Source organism: Odontesthes bonariensis, chromosome 12 (genome assembly GCF_027942865.1).
Source record: "Odontesthes bonariensis isolate fOdoBon6 chromosome 12, fOdoBon6.hap1, whole genome shotgun sequence".
Lineage (NCBI taxonomy): Eukaryota > Metazoa > Chordata > Actinopteri > Atheriniformes > Atherinopsidae > Odontesthes > Odontesthes bonariensis.
In genome coordinates this window covers 17,647,992-17,669,141 of record NC_134517.1, presented here as the reverse complement: position 1 = coordinate 17,669,141, position 21,150 = coordinate 17,647,992, and the positions used below count along the sequence as shown (strand labels likewise).

At 41.0% G+C, this 21,150-nt stretch overlaps 2 protein-coding genes across 2 annotated transcripts in view; one reads left to right on the top strand and one right to left on the bottom strand.

Annotated features, from left to right (window-relative positions):
- LOC142396531 (beta-galactoside alpha-2,6-sialyltransferase 2-like) overlaps positions 1-16,769 on the top strand; it is a 64,947-nt gene extending 48,178 nt beyond the window's left edge. The window contains exons 6-7 of the mRNA XM_075479378.1: positions 3,717-3,891; positions 12,164-16,769. Coding sequence (XP_075335493.1) covers positions 3,717-3,891; positions 12,164-12,411 — 423 coding nt within the window. The 3' untranslated portion in view covers positions 12,412-16,769. The remainder of the gene's footprint in view (positions 1-3,716; positions 3,892-12,163) is intronic.
- LOC142396532 (vertebrate ancient opsin-like) overlaps positions 7,878-21,150 on the bottom strand; it is a 36,462-nt gene continuing 23,189 nt past the window's right edge. The window contains exons 3-4 of the mRNA XM_075479379.1: positions 16,876-17,109; positions 7,878-9,618 (exon numbers count right to left, since the gene is read on the bottom strand). Of these exons, the coding sequence (XP_075335494.1) occupies positions 9,466-9,618; positions 16,876-17,109 (387 nt within the window). The 3' untranslated portion in view covers positions 7,878-9,465. The remainder of the gene's footprint in view (positions 9,619-16,875; positions 17,110-21,150) is intronic.

Genomic DNA, 21,150 nt, shown 5'->3' with positions numbered 1-21,150 from the left:
AAGTGACTTCTGGTGTCTGTGGTGCTATCAGAGTTTTGTACATCTTCACAAACAGACACGCAGCCAAGCTAGGACGAGTTTAGCAAAAATACATTTTGGTCCACACTGGAATTCTGACGCTGGGGAGATTTGAAAATGTACACGAGCACATGACAGACCACGGCCTTGTCATTACGAGCTAGATTGGAATCGAAGTAAGTTAGCTAAGGAATGCTAACATTGGTTTCACCGTACTTTAGAGTTTGTCATCACATACCAAGTAACAAATGCATGAACACAGATTATTATTATTATTTTTTTTGGGGGTCATTGGTCCTTAAAGGCGGGGTAGGGGATCTTTTTCTGGAACATTTTTTTACATATTGCTTGAAATACTCTTCACACCCTCATTGCAACCAATTAATTAAAAGTTTTGACACAAATATGAAAAGTTTTAGTGGCCTCTAGAACGTACAATCTAGGAAAAACACTATCCAATCATTGTGAACGGACCGTTCACAATGATTGGATACTGATGCCGTCTATCAAACTGCAATCTGCTCCTCCCTCCCCCTCCCCCTCCTTCCCCCTGTGCGCGTACCCTGCTCCGTGAATGAATTACACGTCCAGAAGCTTGGCAGGAAGCTAAACTAGAGCCAGCTTGGCTAGCACCTAGCAGGCCCGCCGCTCCGCATACGCAGAGTACGCAGAGCGCGTAGGGCCCCAAGTACCAGGGCCCCCAAAATTAAGGTTGTAAAAAAAATGTCATGATAGTTATTATATTATTACATGAAAGAAATTATATAAATTAGTCATGAACAGGCCCAGCGTTTTTCTTAATTGTGTGCCCTATTACTCAATTCGGGCAAATTAGATGTGTTTACCTTATCCATAACCCCCCCCCCCCCCCCCTTCCTGAAATGGTACAGTCTTCAAAGTTACTGCATCGGAGGTGGTGGAGCATCCTCCTACCTGACGTTTTCCGAGTTATGCCCGTTAACAGTGAAGAAGATTTAGAATGTCAAGTAAAAGGCCACATGATTCTGGCGCTGACAAAAGAAAGAAAAGAAAACGAAGAGATGACGCTCGTGCATCCCTTGCTGGTAAGTTCGTGTTTTTGGTGTAATTGTTTTGCTAACCCAACGTTCAGTGATATTGCTGCCAGCTAACCTCAGCTAACGTCAGCAACCTAGGCTTGGTTAGCGTTTGGATTTGACGAAAAGTTTGGAGTTATGAACAAAATCTACGAATGCTGGCGACCGTGTGTAGAGTTTTTGTAAAGTACAGCACTGTCACACGTTGAGTGGCGTAGCAGGCCGCCAACAGGTGTGACGGGAAATGATTGACATCTACCCATCATTCCCCTAAAAAGCGAGAAAAGTTAACAAGACAAACGCCGTAATGGCATCATAAAGAAGTTATATTAGTGGCGCGGAAAAATGGAGGAAGAAAAACGGCCCGAGAATAAAGGTAAGGCATGTGTTGGGTGATGTGGGCTGGATAGCTGGAGGTGGGACGTTTTTTGTGTTTATTTGTCCTGCTAGCTAGTCTCGGATAAATGTTGTGTAGCTGGCTGGGATTTGTTCGTTATAAACTCGGCTTCAGTGTTTGCCTCGTGAAAGTTTGCTTATATAAGATGAGTATGTCACACGTGAATGAACAGTCAGTCCTGCCACAGGAATGACTGACTGACTGCAGACCTGTTTATTCAGATTCTAGCAGGGAGGGAGGCATGTTGTTGTCCTGCTCTGTCATTGTTCAGTGGAAGTTGTCTCTCAGGTATGTGACACGATTTTGGCATTACTTAGGATTCATTTACTAAGTTTGGTGTGTTATTTATAGGGCTCTAATTAGAAGTGTTCTACTGTTAGTTTTTTAAGTGATATACAAATATTAGGCATCCTGTTGATTTATTTTAGAATATTGTGGCAGTGATCCACTGCCAGTGGATCATTTTTCTTAGTTTTATTACTTTAACTAGTACAATGTGTAGATAAATGCAGAAACTTCTTAAAAGTGACAACTTCCAAAACTCTTTTGTTCCTCTGGCCATCAGGATGTACAACAGCTTTAAGTGATGGCGCGTCTGTATTTCCCTGGTCACTTTATATTTCACTTTGGTCTTATTTCACTGGTCACTTTAGATTTCACTTTGGTCTTATTTCACTGGTCACTTTAGATTTTTAAACTGTTTTTTTTAAATAGTTTTTTAAATTCTTAGATTGTTTTTAAAGTGTTTATAATTGTATAAACATTTTTTATTGCTTTATGTCTGCTACTGGATGCTTGAATTTCCTTCGGGATCAATAAAGTATCTATCTACTTTGTAATTGGGTACAATTTTTAAAGGGACGCTGTGCATTACAGTTTAATATTTTAAAAAAACTCAAAATCTTTTATTTATTGTTTTCTTTGTATTATATATTCTTATTAGTTTCACTTGCCTGACTGGTTCAACTTAAGATGTTTCATTTAAACTCTAGCCTGTTTTGCTCATAAAGTGTAATAGATCTTAGTGTTCCATCTAAATGGTTAGGAATCTCTTCATTGTAGTTTGACAAACTAGGGGCCCCCAAACAGCATCTTGCTTAGGGCCCCCACAAAGCTAGAAACGGCCCTGGCACCTAGCATTATTAAACGTATAGTTAGCATATACTAAATACTAAATACGACAACGATCGATGCTTGCTGTCAGAACAGCGCTCGTGCACCTTCGTGCTCGTGCGCGTTCATGTACTCTAGAGGCGTGCCTTGGGGGGGAAAGTGAAGAAAAGGGTTGGGACTTTTTACCTGTGTATTTTCAAAATGCAGCTTCGCTGGACTCAAAATCCAGGATCTCCTACTCCTACCCTTGTGGGAATTTTTCCACCCAGTTAGATATTTGGAACATTAACGGGTGATGAGACGATGTACGAATGTGTCAGGAAATATTCCGGAGCATTTGCTGCCCCTCCTTCGCATTTTATGAGTGCAGCTGTAGGGGCCCGAGTGGAAGATCTCAAATGTTGCAGACATTTGTGTTTGCACATGCCATCGCTCTGGAACATCAAATCAAAACAAATCAAATCAAATTTATTTGTATAGCACATTTCATGTACAAACAATTCAAAGTGCTTTACATAAAATAAAAGCATTGCAGCAGGGAGTGGAAGAAGCATTAAAAATACATAAAAGAATATAAAGAGAAACAAATAAAATAATTAATAAAATATAATAATAACAGCTAAATGCTGCTTCTCCATGTTTAGTCTGGACTCTGGACTGAACCAGCTGACCTGAGTCCTTGGATCTAAGAGCTCTGCTGGGTTTATATTCTCTGAACACATCACAGATGTATTATGGGCCTAAACTGTTCTGGGATTTGTAAACCATCAGCAGACTTTTAAAATCTATTCTGTGACTGACTGGAAGCCAGAGTAAAGATTTTAAAACTGGTGTGATGTGTTCAGATCTCTTAGTCCGGGTTAAAACTCCAGCAGCAGCGTTCTGGATGAGCTGCAGATGTTTAATGCTCTTTTTGGGAAGTCCAGTTAAAAGAGCATTACAGTGATGGAGTCTACTGGAGATGAATGCATGGATGAGTTTCTCCCGGTCTTTTTGGGAGAGGAAACCTTTAATTCTGTTGATGTTTCTGAGATGGTAAACATTTCAGGAGTCCTGACAATCACAAGCCAATCTGCTTAGCCAAACTGTTTTCTGAGTGTTTTTTTTTTTTTCCTCCTATCGTTTCTTTCCAGTGGTACGCCAGCCCTGACTACAACCTGTTTGGTCCGTACATGGAGCACCGCAAGCTCCATCCTAACCAGCTGTTCTACATCCTTCACCCTGGCTACGTGTGGCGACTGTGGGATGTGATTCAGGGCAACACTCAGGAGAACATTCAGCCCAATCCTCCCTCATCTGGCTTCATAGGTGAGCACACACACGTACACATACATATTTCAGTGCATATGCAGGGCCTGTTTGTTTTTCATGCAGCTGCCTCTCTGCTGTTATCTTCCCATTTCACACTATCCTCGTGGGGACTCTAGATTTCTACGATGCACTCCATAGGCATTTCCTCTAAACATAGCATCTAAATGTTTTACCCTAACCCTTACACTAACCTCAACCTAATTCTGAAAGCCAAGACTTTAAGTATCGGGAAAAAAACAAAACGGGGAAAAAAAACACCACTTTTTCTGGTCCAGGATTTCGTTTCCGACAAATACTGCTACTTTTCAGACCCCGTAAATATAGCAAAAGAAGCTGTTTGTGCACAGGCATTATGAATTTTAATCCTCAGTGTGGGTAGTGTCTTTTATCAGCATGCAGCATCGCCCTCCAGTCCATGCTGGAGTTGGCGGAAATGTGACGACTGTTAAGCTCATCTAAGAAGCTCCTACTGTGTCTGTAAGCATTCATGTTGGTCTCTTCCGCTTTGATTTCATTATTTATTTATTTATTTTTACCCCCCAGGCATTTCAGTATGGGTTGGCCTTCACACAGCTATGTTCAGAGGAAATCCAATTATAGCAGGAAACAGTCTGAGTGACAGGACCATTATTCTTATATTTGATCCTCAGTGTCTGCTGGCATTTTCACTGATTCCATTGAATGTACTCAGCAAAAAATGCTTCTTTATTGTTTCGGAGCAGTTGACGGGTGCTTACAGTAATACTGGAAGCTGAAGAAACCAAAGCGGAATGCTTTTTACTTTTTCTTACTGTCGAGTTTTACAGTGAAGAAGGCCTCGCGTTCTGTTCACTCACTTCATTTCAATCAATGTGAGTGTTTTTTTTCTGTCATTATGGGCACATAATATAGAAATCCTCTTCGCAGATTAAAAGAAAAGTTACTCACGATAATTGTTTTGGGGTTTTTTTACAGTATGTACTCATTTACACTTTGTCCTTTTGGCATATGCTTTGTCTAATAAAATAAGGTTTTTTTTTTTTGCTGAAAATTTGAATCAGTGCTCACTTTGTCTATAAATTAAATGGAGGTCACATAGAGATTATATGAAATTAAACAAAGCCTCGGAGTAGAAAAAATAAAGCCAATCTGTGCGAGTTAAAATTGCATTCTTTCAAATGGCTGACACCAGTGGTTATAAAAACTAACTTCGAAAAGGTCTATGTGAAACTTACTTGATCTGTTGAATATTAATTCAGATGGGACACTGCTGTACATCAGACTTGATGATTGTTTTTGAAAGCCACGCATTTGATCTTTTTGGTAGCGACTGTGCCTAAATGACGTGCTGGAACAATCTAAGCAAGTGTGACACATACTTATTTTTTTATTTTACTCTTAAAAGTTGCTTGTTTGATCCGGGAACCTCCGTTCAAACATCCTTTCCCGTTGCCAGTAGGAACGTATTTACCCTCCGTGCTCTGAAAGCTACAACATACACAGAACTGGAGTTGCATGTCCGTCTCAAAAAAACCCACAAAAGTTACAGCTCAGACAGACATTAAATTTAAAATGTTGAAATGGACTATAAAGGAAGGTCTTATCTCTTAACACAGCTGTGGTAAATGAGATTGTGTGTTTGTGAGGGTTTGAACTCACGGACAGGTCGCATAACGGTTATGAAAAGTACAAAACCTTGCCCTTAACGGTTGATGATTCAACAGTGGGACAGTCCAGAGCCCTCACATACTCGGTAGAAATGCACCTGGAAACCCTTCTAAAACCACAAGTGAGCAGATTGAAATGAGCCTGGGGTGGAAATCACTTCCTCTATCCTTTTATACAGTCGACAAAATGTAGCCGTGTAACCTTTCATAATGGCTGCAACAATAATGACAAACATTTTCCAGCGTCATTCGAGGATTCAGGCGGAAATGATTATAGAAATTCACATAACTGCCTGACAGGATAAAACAATGACCCATTTAAAAGACCAAAGGCCATTTTTATGATGACAGAATGTCCTTCTAATTATTATTAAGCATCAGAAAAGAAGGGGAAGTTGTCAGGGTTTCCAGTGTTGAAGAAGATCATAAAGGAAGTACTTAAGTTCCGTCCTCAGCATTTAGTGATTTCCAACAGCTCTTATCAGGGCTTCTGCTCTGAAATTCCCAGGTCATGTGCATTAAGTTTGGAACCTTCCTGAATAGAAAAGCCCATTCAACCAGACCTCCAGTTACTAGAGGGATGCCTTTGTTTGATTCATACAGATCCTTTTGCTCTAACAGCATTCTCTGTGGGACTAAATTCAGATACAGAAATGCAGCGTGTCGTTTCCACAGCAGTTGTCTTTATTAAAACAATCGAATCCAACAATGAAATACAACAAAATAAATGGTGGTTCAAAGGGGATTCCAGAGGGGCTCGAGTCAGATTGTCAGAAAACACATTTGGCTTCAGGCTTAACCGTTTCTGTTGGAAAAGCAACTCCATCTCAAGCAAGTCCTTATCAATCACATTTGTCAGGAGCAGTTTGTCGCGGCTGAGTTTGTGCCCAGTGGTTGCATCCTGGGATTTCTGGTTTCGTGAACGTGATGGATAGACCCCAGAGAAGCGCTCATGAATTTTCTTTACTTACTGCGGCTCTTTGAGTGTGTTGCATCACAGCAGTCCCCCTCAGATGTCACACAGTCTCCCTCCGACATCACGTTGTGCTCTTTGGTTGGTAATGTGTGTTTCATTAAGGAAACATTGCGGCTTTATTGCCTGGAGAGCTGGGCTTTTTTATTTCTTTTTCTCAATACAAGTAATTGTTTCTCTCCCTCTCCATTGTTCACCATGAGCTAAGACGTTCATGTGCAAAATTACATACCAAAAAAAAAAAAAAACACAAGACAACGTAAAGCATATCAAAGATGAAACATTAAGACACAAATAAATGAATACATGCAGTCAAGATTATAAAGTTTTAAGTACAGTGTGAAAGCCTGGGGGAGGTCTTTGTGTAAGAACTTGTAGGATTGTGCAATTTTTATACATTTTTTTTTGCAGTCAAAGCAAAACAAAGGCTGGGTAAAGGCAGGAAATGGTTTTTAATTAAGATGAATACATCAATCCACTAAACTGCTGATTAAAGCTACTACTGATTACAGCTGCACGAAAGACAAACCGACTGAAAAGCAACAAAGAATAGGCACTAGGTTTTTGTTTTGGAGAAACAACGGATGGGAAAATCGCATCCTGCATTTCAAACGAGAATTCAGCCAATGTTGGATATACGTTCCGTGCGTTGTTGGGAAATGAAAATGCACAAATGCTATAAATCAGGTTGAATCCTTGGAAACTTGCCATCGCACAGGAAATTTTTTTCCCCAACACGGCTTCCCAATCTGCTTGGTAGATAATGAAATTGTAAATGGGTTGTGGATAGAAAAGCAACTTTTGGGCCTCTGGATGCAACCCAGTCTCGCGGTTAAACCTTAGGTCAGGTTAAATGGATCTCTTCAACAGATTGTTAAGTTCTGCACAAGCCTGTTAATGATGTCTTGATCTGAATCCGGTGTGTTGAAGCAGGGCAACATCTAAAACCTGCAGGACAGCAGCCCTCGAGGACCGACTATGGACATCCCTGCCTTAGGTAGTCACGTCAATTTCGATGATTCGTGTCCACAAGCAAGCCTTTTGTGGAGTTACTTTCATGCTCAGTAGGACAGAAATTCAGCAGAGTAACGCGGCATTGACCGCCGCTGGCAGCAGTTGTTTTTCTTTCAGTCACTCTTACCTTGTGCCATCGGCCGCTGCTTTGTTGCTTTTTAACCCGTCACAATAAACTTGGTGGGATTGGTTATTAAAAAAAAGAAGTGCTTAAAGCTGCCGTCGGCAGGTTTTCAAAATTGCGAGTCTAAAGTCGGAAAATTCGAACTGATACAACTTTCAGGTCCCTCCCCCAACCTCTAACAAGCTCCGAATCGCCCCCCAAACCCCTCCCCCTCTGTGGACGAGGTTGTGCACGTGAGTTCACACCAGTGTGAGCGCACACAAGCTGGGGCAGACTCACGCTCAGCAGCGTGTGCACAAGCTGTGATTGACAGGTAGGATTCCTCCACCCTAACTTGATTGGTTAAAAACAGCCGGGAGCGCTCGGTTTTTGCAAGCATGATTACAGGCTTCAGAGGGAGCTACAGGTTTCGTTATTTTTCCTAAACAGCCTATTTAATATTCTACTTCCAGAATCCCATGACAGTTCAAGCTAATATGACTAAAAAAAAGTTGCCGACCGCAGCTTTAAGGTTGGGGAAAAATGGTGAATTACATTAAAACTGGCCCTTTTTATAACACATTGCATCAAAATATCCTTTTCCTGGGTTAGTGGCTGACCCCCCCCCCACTAAACGCACAACAATGCTGCACAAACGAAGCAGACATCTTATTGGAATACATTACTTTGAATGTCATGGCAAAAATATAGATTTCTCGCACTGTTATTCTAGTTTATATAAGCTTTTCTTTTGTACTTTTCAGTCCCGGCACGTTAAATGTGATCTGCATGATGTTCACGCATTTCGCACTCAACGAGGTTGCACACTCATTTTTTAAAATATCCCCATCTTGAGGTTTAATCTAGCCTGTCACTCCACTCTCTTGGTCTTTTTCTTTCTGGCACTCTTTGTTGTATTTTAATTTTTTTTCCTGTGTGTAAAAGGGAAGGACAAACAAGACATGGGTGCTTTTGACGTGTATTGCAAGGAGAGAAAAAGGGATCGCATAATGAGCAAGCCCAAAACAGCAAGTACACTTTGGAGGTTACAAAAGCGCACAGAAAAACGAGCCCAAAGTTGCTTAAAATAAACACTAAAGTGGCCAGAAATCAGTGTCTACATCGTGTTGCCAACCTTTGGGCTGGTTTCACGCATTGTTGCACATGACAAAGGGTTAGTGGAGTGTCATTTGTCCGTTCTCACAAGTGAATACTTGGCATGAATTTGTTTGGCATGGAAAAAAAAAAAAAAACAGGCTACACACACAGAGCCCTGACCTCAAACCCTCGGAATACCTTTCAAGATTAACTGTAAGACTGACTGCGAGCCAGGCCTCATTGTCCAACATCAGCGGCCGACCTCATCTTGCAGCGGAGTTGGAGCAGATCCCCGCAGCCAGGCTTCAAAATCTCGTGCAAAGTCTTCCTGGACCAAATGGAGGCCGTTGCGACGGCACAGCAATGCAAACGGTTTGGTTACAGAGTTGTTAAAAGCAGTCACGCGGATGCAGTGGCCGTGTCTTCACATAGACTGAGAAATTGAATTTGCACAGTTTTAAAAACATGTAGCTCTGTGTCTTTTTAACATTAAAAGCAGACGTAAAAATTACAAACCGAGTGCTTTTCTGGACTAACACAAGCTCACAGACGGACATTTAGCTTCGTAATGCTTCGTGCTTTAGACCACAACCCTCTGTTGTTCGCAGAAGTGCAGCTTTGAATTGAGTTATGCGTGCGTGATCATGACGGTGGTTTTTCCGGATGTTGGGGGTCTGTGACGTTCGGCCTTTGGTGGTGTAGCTGAGGAGGGGGATGGATGTTTGAGCGGTTTTACGCTAGTTGAGAGCGTCGGTGGAGATCTGGGCCACCGTGTTGCTGTAGACTCTGCGGTTCAAAGGGATGACGGTGGTTTTAGAGGGCATCGAAGTGTTGCCGTTCTCTGACGACCAGTGATCGCAGTGGAACAGAATCAGGAAACACCTGTAGAACTGAGGGGGAGAGGGACAGAAAGGCAGTGTGAGCCACAACACACCCGCACAGAAAATCGAGTGGACTTGACAACTTTTGAGACGAATGGACCCTGGAGAAAATAAACGAAGATGAAATTTACTTTAAAACTGTCGGATTAGACCTCCCCACCTTGGTGGGAAACGGAGTTCTATCTTTAACTGTTGCGCTTCCCCGCTCTGCTGTTGTTCTCCAAAATGTCTGTTTCTGTTTTGTCCCTCTCAGTTGGATCTTATTAGGAGAACGACGCTTGGCTTGCAACCCATGTTCACTTGATAAATGCGCTCTGTCAGAGGGACTCTGCTCGGTTATTTGAAAATGTTAAGGCCACAGAGCAGCTGTGCGGGGAAAAAAAAAAAAAAGGACTGGAGATGGTTGCGAGTGGCACGCAGAATAACAATCGCCAGAGAGGGAATGATCAACAGAAATCAGCTGGGAAGTGCTAAACGGCGAGGAATGGCAAAACAAGGAATAAAGTGAGGAAATATATGTGCGCTCACTGCTCTGTGTGGCCGACATGAATGAAAGACCATGCAGAGTGCATTACTCAGTCCTCATATATTCTTCAGTTCCATTTTCTTCTATCGGTGTCTTTTTCTGAGCACAGCTGGAGTTTGTGCTTAGGCTTAAAATCACACCTGCACCTGTGAACCAACTCCAGTCCTTGACGCTTCAAATCAGGCCGATAGATTGGAGTTAAAAAGTGAAGAATGCGAAGAAAACTAACGCAACCGGCAAATCAGATTTGTCCACCAGAGGCATTCATATGCACAGCTGTGGGGGAAAATGACATTTTTCGTGTCCAGGTTCTCAGCTCACAATTCAGTTCTCTACTTTACTTTACTTTACTTTTTAATTGACAGTTTTAACTGACAAATAACAGCAGGTTTTCACTTCAGTGATGAGTTATTTCAAAGACAAAGACTTGATACAGTGGACAATATGGTGGCTTTGAAAGATGAACACATTGTTTAGGAATAAATCTGTGTTGGGCAGTTTTTGTGACTTCTGGCAGCTTCGGCAGAGCCGCATGTCATCGAGGTTGCATTTCAGACCTCGTTAGTGTTGGCAGCTCTACCTAAGAAGGACTTCGAAATGTCAAAGACTGTAAGCCATTAACAACATTTTGCTGATGATACATTTTCAAGCAAGAGCACTTTTGTGATGACTGTCAGCAGGAGTACGCAAAAACTAACGAGCTGAATTTCAGTCGGTTTGATGAAAGAACCCATTAAAATTGGCTGTGTAAATGGTTCACCTGCCTTTAAACTTACAAAATCAAGCATTGTTTTTTATGGAGAGTGTGCATCTTAAAGGGATAGTTTGCCTCTTTTGACATGAAGCTGTATGACATCCCATACTAGCAATATCATTTATGAACATTGACTTAGACCGTGTAGACCGAGCAGTAAACACCGTAACAGGCGTGGGTGTCGGCAGGTGGCAGCATGCAGTGATACGAAAGGGAGAGAAATTGGCGCCAAGCGATTTTGAGGTCTGACTTTTTCCTGGAGAACGATTTTGTGATGCAAATGTATTACTCTTTTTAACGCATATTGTTTTGAGAAGCAAAACGCTTCATTTTTTAAACCCCAGCCAACTCGCCGGACTACTTTCGTCAACGCCAAAACGAGGCTGGAACTCAGCTCACAGTACGCAGTAGGGGGTAAGTCAATGTTCATCAACGATATTGCTAGTATGGGATGTCATACAGCTTTGCGTCAAAAGAGGTGAACTATCCCTTTAAGTGCTCTTTTTATTTGTGTGAGAGATTATAATACCTCCTCCACCACTAATGTAAAGCAGAAATGGTTACCATAAAGAAAAAAAATGACCATAAAGTTGTTGTCAACATACTTTGAGACTGACAAAGCACCACAACTATCGTAGCAGTTAAAGTTCGGTTTGTCAACTCTTCATCCAAACAGAATTCACACAAAAATCCAAGATTCTAAAACCAGGAGCTCTCAACAAAAAAAGTAGTGTTTGTGGACTGCAGCATTTTCTGAATAACTAACAACATATAAAGCATAAAAATAGATGATAGAGACTTCTCACGGCAAACAAAATCCTGAGCACCGAATCCCTCAAATCAAAATTTTCTATCAACCACAATCAGAAACCACTTTCATCCAAAAAAAAAAAAAAAGCTGGACTTTAAAAATGTGTGGAAATGTGAAGGGTCAGATTGTTGAGTAACTTAAAAAAAAAAAATGCTTTGCTTTGATGTGGAGGAGGCTCTGTGATACACATGGGCAGCCTCCAGGTACGAATGTGAGTGACTTTAAGAATCTTTTTGCAGTGAAATGCTCAGGGGATGAAGAAGCAATCTGCTTTCAAGCTTTTTTTTTTCTCTCCCTTTTCTTTTAACTTTTAAAAACAATGTTTGACCACACTTTGATGTTAAAGTGAAGAAAGTTTGGCGGCTGTTCCCCTCTGCAGCTGAAGTGAAGTTGGCAAATGCTAGAAAACTGAATCTCTCTCTCTCTCTCTCTCTCTCTCTCTCTCTCTCTGCTGACATTGCAGGTATCCTCCTGATGATGGCACTGTGCGAGCAGGTGCACGTGTACGAGTACATTCCCTCCATGAGGCAGACTGACCTGTGCCACTACCACGAGCGCTATTACGACGCTGCCTGTACACTGGGTGCCTACCACCCGCTCCTCTATGAGAAGAGCCTGATCCAGCGGATCAACGTGGGCCCTGAGAGTGACCTCAGAAGAAAGGGACGCGTCACTCTTCCAGGCTTTACCACCGTCGACTGTGACATCTGAAATATGAAACCTGACCCTCTGAGCCAGAGCATACGCACGCACGCACGCACACACGCACGCACACACGCACGCACACACAATTGGCCTTTTCTGGCTGACCAAGGGAGAGGTGCAATAAAGCCACAGCAGACGAGGAGCTTACAAGTTTCAAATTAGACCCATGAAGAGCATAAGCCATAGCCCTCTAGGGAGGGATAAACATGGAGGTTTTTGAAAGACCTTGTCTTCATCACAGATGGTTTACTTGACCAGAGACTGGAGCTGGGAAAAAAGAAAAAAAGAAGAAGAAGAAAAGTCATCTGCTTTAGCTGAGCCATGTTTGCTGTGGAGCTGACTAGGTTAGCAACAGATCAGTGTTTTAGAAATACAAGTGAATTTTCAATAACTGGGTGTGTTTCAGTCGTGTAAAATCAGTGTTTCGCAGTAGTATAGGTGGCTCGCAACTTAAAGGAGATGCCACTGTTTATTACTTCAGATATTTTCTTCACTGGTTATGGTGGGAGGGAGGGTGTGTGTATAGATAAGTAAAACATCCGCTCTGAATGTCCCAAACAATCACACACACTTAACTACTCATGCAGAGGAATGCGCAGTTTTAGAGGCAGATTGTAAAGCTGTCACAGCAGTTGTATTACTGTACATATCTTCCAGCAAAAAAAACAACAAAAAATAAACAGAATTTGTTTCAGGTCGTCACGAGAGGTTAATTTTCTCACTGCTGATGGTGTTCATCTTCGGAGTAAATTACTGTCCTGTGCACGCGGACTCATAGCCACCGGTTTACTTCCTGTTCAAATTTTGAGTTCTTTTAGGGTGCAATCGTGCAACCAAATGAAAGTAAGTGGGGCCAAAATGGATCTTGAGAACAAACAGGTGCTCAGAACAGCCGTAGCCCCGCCGTGCCTGGTGGTCGACTGAACACTTTCCTCGGGTTGCCTTTGTGACTGTTCAGACCGGTGCAGTACATACTGTGGCAGGACTGCAGTACCATTCCATTTGATTGCATGAAATGTGCGGAGCAGCGACTATTTCTAAAGCGATTCACTTCTCAGCTCGGCCTCAGCAATCACCAGCCCCTGTTTTTTTTTTTTTTTTTTTTTTTTTTTTTTTTTTTTTTTTCTTTCTTTCTTTGTGATGGTCTGTTCACTCTTTACTGAATGTAATTTTACCACTGCGTGTTAGGCCAAACCCCTACTGGAGCTCACCACTGCTGTACTGTCTGCTCACTGCGGGTTTTATATATATATATATATTTTTTTTCTGTTGTTATGTAACAGCGTGAAGTGCATTCCCTGCAACTATACACGTTTCATATTTACTGAATCCTCCAGTATTACTCTGTACCCATCCATAGCTCGGAGTGGAGACAATTATGAAAGAGGAATTTGGACATGTAATATCTTCAGATTTGCTTTGTCTCCGAGTAGGATGAATTTTATGTTTACAGTGAGCCAGTGCCATGTTTGGAGCTCTGGAGGTATTACATCAGCATGGAAAAGAGGGTTTTTGTGTCTTTCTTCGTGCAGTTTTGCCTGGAACAGATTTTTGTATAAAAACGTGTGTGCGTGTTTGCCGTCGATAAAAGATGCAACGTTAATGCCGACTGGAAAGCTTCCCAAAAATGTTGCTTTAAATGGTTTAATGTGAAGTAGATGGCTCTGGTGTGGTGTAGTAGAAAGAAACTGTTGCAGAGCTTTGGCTTGGGCTGGGTATTGTCCGAAATCTGTTGGTATCTGTTGGAACGCACACTATTCTTTCCTTTTTTTTTTTGGTACTTTATCAAAAGAAAGAAACGAGCATCTGATTCTACTTTTACCATGTTTGGGTCCAGCTTTCAGTACCAAGCTGTTCTGGAACAACATCGATGAGTTGCCGGTGAAGGCATTCGGTCGAGAAATTCTGCCAGTCGACTGCAACATTGCGACCTGCTAAATGTTGTGTAGGTCACCCTTGTGCCTGATTGGTCAGAGCATGGATACATACTGGAGCTCTGCGAGTGTCTTGTGGTGTCTGGCGACTTTTGAGTCTGAGCGGCTGATGTCTGGTCTCCTTTGATCAGTCATTCTTCGCAAAGTTGATTTTATTTAGTTTAAAGCATAATTGTGTGTAAATGAAAGTCTACAAAGTCTAACAAAAAACACATTTCGACTGTTTGCTGCACAAACGGGAGTTGGTATGATTGTGGTTGGGTTTGAGAAAAGATGCAGTACAGCAATCAGTTATCACATTACTTCTATTTCTGGTATTTAAAAAAAAAATGTTAACCATTACTTTTATTTCCACAACTAAAACTAGTAAAAAAATAAGCAATGCACCAATTTCTGGCATTTGCGCAGTCACCGTGGTGATTTTTAATGACTATTCCTGCTATATACTGTTGTCTGCCACCGTCCAAAATAGACTACAGCAGATCTCATCATCTAAACTGTTGGTACAACTAATGGTATCATCCAATCAAAGGAAATCGGATATCAGCCACTCTGTTTTCAGAGGAAAAGCTCTGTTTTACCTCGGACTGAGTGTATATATAAAAAAAAAAATGGACGTAGTGCAGTCCCAAATAAAATTCCTTAATTAAATATCAGTCATCAAAAAATTTGACCAGTCAGGTTTTAAGTATAATACGACTCTCGTGTCCAAATTCGGTCACTTATGACTCCAGTAAGACCAATATAATCATGGCTGAAGAGCAGCTCACAAACCGGTGGGTTTCTTTATTATGTATATCATTTTGTAGTTGCCAGGTCACTTGTGCTGTCATGATACCACTCCCAGTTCATCCTTTCATATCACGTAAAGCCCTCACTGGGTCGCATCGTCCTGGCAACTTTCTCAGTGAAACTGCATCATAAAAAGAGGAGCTGGGTTATTCACTGTCACTGTCAGTGATTTGCAATGTCGGGGTCTGATCGGTGTACGTAGAACAATGCGTACTCGATCAAATTACCAGACGACAAATGATAATTCAGTGAATTGCATACATGGCAGAAGTGCTTCATCACATTGATGCGAAATTACGTAACCCTAATATTGCCATGAAAAAAACAAAGCATTTCCCACCATGAGATATTGATGATGTATCCCTGCTCAAGTGTTCAATATCTGCCTGAGCAGAACCGCTATAAAAATGCTCTATCTGGCTTGGTAAGTAGATCAATGATCTCGTGTTATAAGATGCAAAATACCCCTTTTTATTTCAGAAATCGGAATACAAAAGAACCCCCCCCGCAAAAAAAACAACAACAAAACTGACATCAGATACCCAGCCCCAGTTATTTGAAGAACTTTAGGGCAAGGAAGTCTGTTTGAAGAACATGTTTTTGATGCTTCGATGAAGTTTAGGGATTCAAGTCGTGCAGGGTCCCAGCTTTGTTTTAGGTTTTACATCTGTATGTTGAAATCAATGAGGAAGCGTCTTGTGATTGTAGCGCGTGGAACATATTTCACATGTGAACCTCCGATTACTTTCCAGTGCACAAAACATGTAGATCGGGATCAGGGCGTAGTCTTAAACTGTCTGTGCTTTGCTGTGCTGCGAGTCATCGTCCTCAACGTTGTAGGAAGGCGACTGCGCTTTAAAAAAACAAACATTTTTTTTAGGTTTTCACAAGTGATGTTTTGCAGATTCCAGTGCATGCTTGTTGGATCCCACCAAGCTGTGGCGTAGCTTTCAGCGGTCCCCTGAAGGCACTTTATGAATTGCGACGCATTCTCGCAACTTTACATCTCAACATTGTGCCAAAATCCCATCTTTAATTACATGTCATCTGGGTTGTGTTAAAAGCTGGATGAAGACTCGGATTGATAGTGGGACTTCTGGAGGACTGTTGTTTCTCTCTGGGATGCTTAAGGTCAAATTTAATATAAACTTTTTCATCCACTTCAAGAGGAGAGATTTATTGACAGTTTTGAGGTACTGGGCATTGTACAGAAAGTTGACATTAGCATTAATTTATGATTGTGGTTAAGTAGTGAGATGGGAAAATTGTTTATGAAGGTGTCCCCTCTGAGTTTTTATTTTTTTTCTGCTCTACTTTACTCTTGAGGCCTATCTTTCACGTTTTGTTTATGTTCAGTTTGGTGGGAATTTCTGCACCACACTGCCTCTGAAGGATTGTTCAGCTTTTTTTTTTTTTTTTTTTTTCTTCTTCTTCTATATTTCCTCTCTGCAGCTTTCTGCAGCTAAGTAAGTGAAGGTCCTGTTTCACTTCCAGCAGCCTTAGGGGTGTTCTTGATTTGTATTTTTCAGTAAATTCTTATTACACTTGAATTGATATTTAAATGGACCATTTTTATTATTTCAGCTGTTGTTGTTTGTCCTTTTCTACTGTGTAAATAAAGCTGTTGTACATGCCTAAGTTCTTTGGTTTGTGTTTTCTTTTTTTCCTCCTCCATAAAGTCCACTTTAGATTTATCCAAAACACCGGAAAAAGAAGAGGAGAAACAAAATGACTGCTGCCTCACCTGTTTGTTCATTAGTATGTAGATGACCGGGTTGATGACGGTGCTGCTTTTGGCGAGAAGCGAGGGGACCACGCTGGCCACAGGACTAATGATGTTGGGTGGACCAAATGTCGCCATCATAGCAATGACCCCATAAGGCATCCAGCACAGCAGGTAGCAGGCTGCTGTGGTTAGGACCATAAACAGGATGTGGTACTCCCTCTTCCGGGCTGCCGTCTTTCGGATCTTCCCCACCTGTGCGATGATGGTAGAGAAGAAGGTTATTAAAGAAATTTTTAAAAAAAAACATCAACCTGAGCTTTATCTTGGTTTTTTATTTTTTATTTTTTATTTTATTTTTTTTAATTTTTTTTTTTAAATAGATATACATCGTGTTTCTTCAGATGTTCACATGAAGGACTTTTTCTTCTTTGATGCCTTTGGTTAATTTCTCGCTTTTCGAGTCCCATCTATTGGTTTCTAACGAAGTCGTAAGTCACGGAGACCTGAGAACTGAATGCAGCAACTAAAAAGACTTCTTTATAAGTTATCTGTGAGGTGTTTTCAAGGATTTGCTCCTTGTAAGCAATCTCGGCGTTTCCCTACTCTGTGCATTAAAAAACCAGTGCAAGGAGGAGAGTTCAGTTTATAACACAACTGCTCTGAAGATAATAAAAATAAATTAATATATTATACAATGAAATATATAACGTATGAAAGATATCACTGATGGGAAGCCAACAAGTCAACATAAATGCATCTAAGCGATAGGACTGCCCAAATCACCTGTAGCGTGTCACTATGAAAAGGCTTGAACATCCACGGAAGACCACAGTGAGTGGGTAACTGCAGGATACTTTCCATGGGGAAGAAAAAGCCTTGCAAGTATTCAGCCTGTTGGAGAACACGGTCCAGGATGTAGAGGCAACAGGAAACGTCAGTTCGGTTTTGAAACGGTATTTGGAGGGTAAAACTAAGATCCACCTGCACCACAACAATTGTGAAAAGAAAGGATAAAGCATGTGGAAAAAGAAAATAAACGCGCTTTCATTCAAGTTTCATGTATCAGGACTAAAAATTGGAGTAAATGTATTTTCAAATTAGAATCCGATTTTAAAAACATCAGATTGAGATGTGGACTTTGCAAAACAAGCCAAAATCATCACCCCTCCACCACCTTGCTTGACAGCTGCTATGAGATGTGAAGCTGCGAATGTGCTGCGTTTAGTTTAACCAAACGTGCTGCTGTGCATCATGACCAAACATCTCCCCTTTGGCCTCATCTTCCAAATGCAGATTTTGAGTATTTGAGTTGTTCTGCCATGTTCTTTTTGGAGAGAAGTGGCTGTGTCTCGGCAACCCTTCCGATCAGCCTATACTTTTTAAGTCTTTGAATAATCTGTCTCACTGCAGAAGGATGGACACAACATTGATGTCTTCTTTCCTTGGATTCTGATAACGCACACACGAATGCTCCATACCTGCAAACTGCCAAGGCTTCTACTTATATGGAGGTGCTCGCTGATGATCAGTTATTTAAAGTACATTTGATTAACGACAACATGCTGCTTTTTACCCTCTTAATTCTAATGAATGCAGTAAGGGTGGACACCCACACACCGTTTCTGCACGTTGGCTTGGTGTTTGTTACATGAATAATGATGCAATCTAATATACCATGTGTTGCTGTTCATGTGAAATAGAATTAACTCATTTTAAGACCTTGTGAGGACCAGATGTTTTTTTTAATTTTTTTTTTAATTAATGACATTATAGAAGAGAGTGGTATTGTGCTTTATAATACTGACGGACAAGGATGCGAAACATATGGTGAAAAAATTTTTGTCAGTAATAAGGGGAATGTTCTGCATAGACCGAGTCGATCGTTTGGTGCTTATTTGCTGATGACAAAACAAACAGCAGCTGGAAATAGCTTAAGTGTAGACCTGGCAAAGCAACCCAACAGCAAAGAAAACCCATCTGATGGTGATGGCCACGGCCTCGTGACTTCAGGCAGTCTTTGCCAGCAAAGGATTTTTGACAAAGAATTAAAAAGCTACGTTTCATTTATGGTCCTGTGAATTTGTCCCGTGCACATTTTACCCCTGGAAATGAAGGGAATGAGTATATAAAAAAACCAAGCAGCGATCTTTAACGTTTTTCCTCGGCTCTTTGAAACAACCCATGAAGTCTGTCACTTCAGCTGTGTTGTGATCCTCCTCACTTCGATAGATTTGATTTTTAGATCTGATGTCGTGGCTCACAGAGCAATGATTGCAAAAGATTTCTGTCCATATTTTTGGTTCTAACTTTATTTCGAATTCCTCTGACAACATCAGATAGCACAAGGAGGCTTTTGAGGACGAACACAGTTTTACGCAGTCAGCAAGTTAAGTTGTTGGACTCAAACACGCAAAACGCAAAAGCAGCCGATTCTAGTACTTGCATTCTAGATCTATCTGTTTTCTTTGTATCGTACAAAAATTTTGAAAAAAATTACCTTCTGTCGACACATTCTTGAAGTTTAACAACCCTCCACTATGCCTGCTTATTCACCTGTAAACAAATTAATCAAATCCATGCCGAACTCAACCATAATCCAGTTGAAGTTTGGTCAGAAAAAATTTCACCCATTCTTTTTATGATTGCAACTAATTTATTTTGAGCCATGAGGGAGCCCTTTGTTGCATGTCTAAGTATCACTGGCTCCAAAATGACACCCATTCACATCCTATGGGAGTTTTACAGCTATAAAAATTGACAATTAACAAAGTAATAATTAATTTTGTTTGCAGTAAAGTAATAATTCATTTTGTTTGCAGCTTGTGGTGTCTTGGTCACAGTTTTGCAATTATCTGACAGACAAAGGGCTTTTTTCACATCACTCAGACTGCAACCCCCCCCTCTCCTCTGTGTGTGGTGAGATTTTGGTATTGTTGACTCCTCTAAGCTCTGATGTTTATGCATGTGTCAGCTTTGGGTATTTGTTTTCCCAGCTGTATTCATGCAGCTTATGCTTGCAGCAGACTCTTTTCGGGTAAATCAAGCCGTAGAACTATTTCCAATGAATTCCTTTGTCATATCTAACTGCATAAGACCAAGTGAATCACGAATTCGCATACAAACAAAACGTACAAAAAAAGTATGTTTCAATGAAATCGTCACACGGTTGTATCATTTTGCATATGATTTCAGTAAGCTGAAGTGAACAGAAAGCTTTTTCTTTAAACCTTATGTTATTTTGGTGTTAATCACAGTTCAGATGATCACATCACAGACACATATCTCCAGGCCAGAAAAATCAGGGTTTTAGGGGGGCCATTCGGAAGCTTCATGTTTGTCTGCTTTATCTATTCCAAAACCAGTTTTAACACGTGTTTGGACCATTGTCCTGTTGGGCACCTAGTTGCAACTATTTAGCCCCATCGCTTGTGGTTATGCTTAAAAAATTCTGTCGTAGCCCTTTGTCCATGAGGTCAGCTGCAAACTTCAGTCAAAGCTGGAAGAGTCAGTCTTGTAGCATTTTCGTTCTCTGTAATGTAATGTAATGCCACGTAAAGTTCGACTCAGTTGAGGGTTTCAGTTTTGTTGCTGTTTCTCCCATTAACTAATTGTTTGAATTAATGATCTCGGACTCTGCGTCATGGCTTGGGTTTTGTTTAATGTGTTCTTCTTGTGCTATGTTAAATTTTCTTCCCCTCATTTTTTTCCCAGTGAATTTCAGTAATTTCTACTTCCTTGTCATTTAACATCTGTTATGTGTCCAGTTGAACACCTCACACTGGTACCTCATACTTAGCGCTCACCTCAGTATTGATAGTCTTAGGTTCCTTGAGTTCTTTGTGAGATTGTCTTTGTATCTTGCCATCAAGCAGACAACGGCAAATCAAAAAACACAACGGCAAAAGAGAAAACACAACAGCAAATCAAAAAACACAACGGCAAAAGAGAAAACACAACGGCAAAAGAGAAAACCCAACAACATTAACCAAAAAGGAAAAGGTAGGTACCCTCGGGCGAACACAACGGCATAGTTTGAAAACATGTCGCTGATTGGACTGGTGGTGGTCCATCCTTTGAACCGGAAAGACTATGGTTTACATGTTTTCAAAATATGTCGTTGTGTTTTCTCTTTTGCTGTTGTGATTTGCACTTCAGGGCCACCATATAAGGGCCACCGTAGTCAACCCAGTGAGTACTGTTAAACTTGTTCAATGTTGAAGCTGCAAGCTGTGATTAATCAAAGTAAAAGTAAGGGAGGCTTCGCCAAGTTGAAAGACACTTGAGAATGTTCAG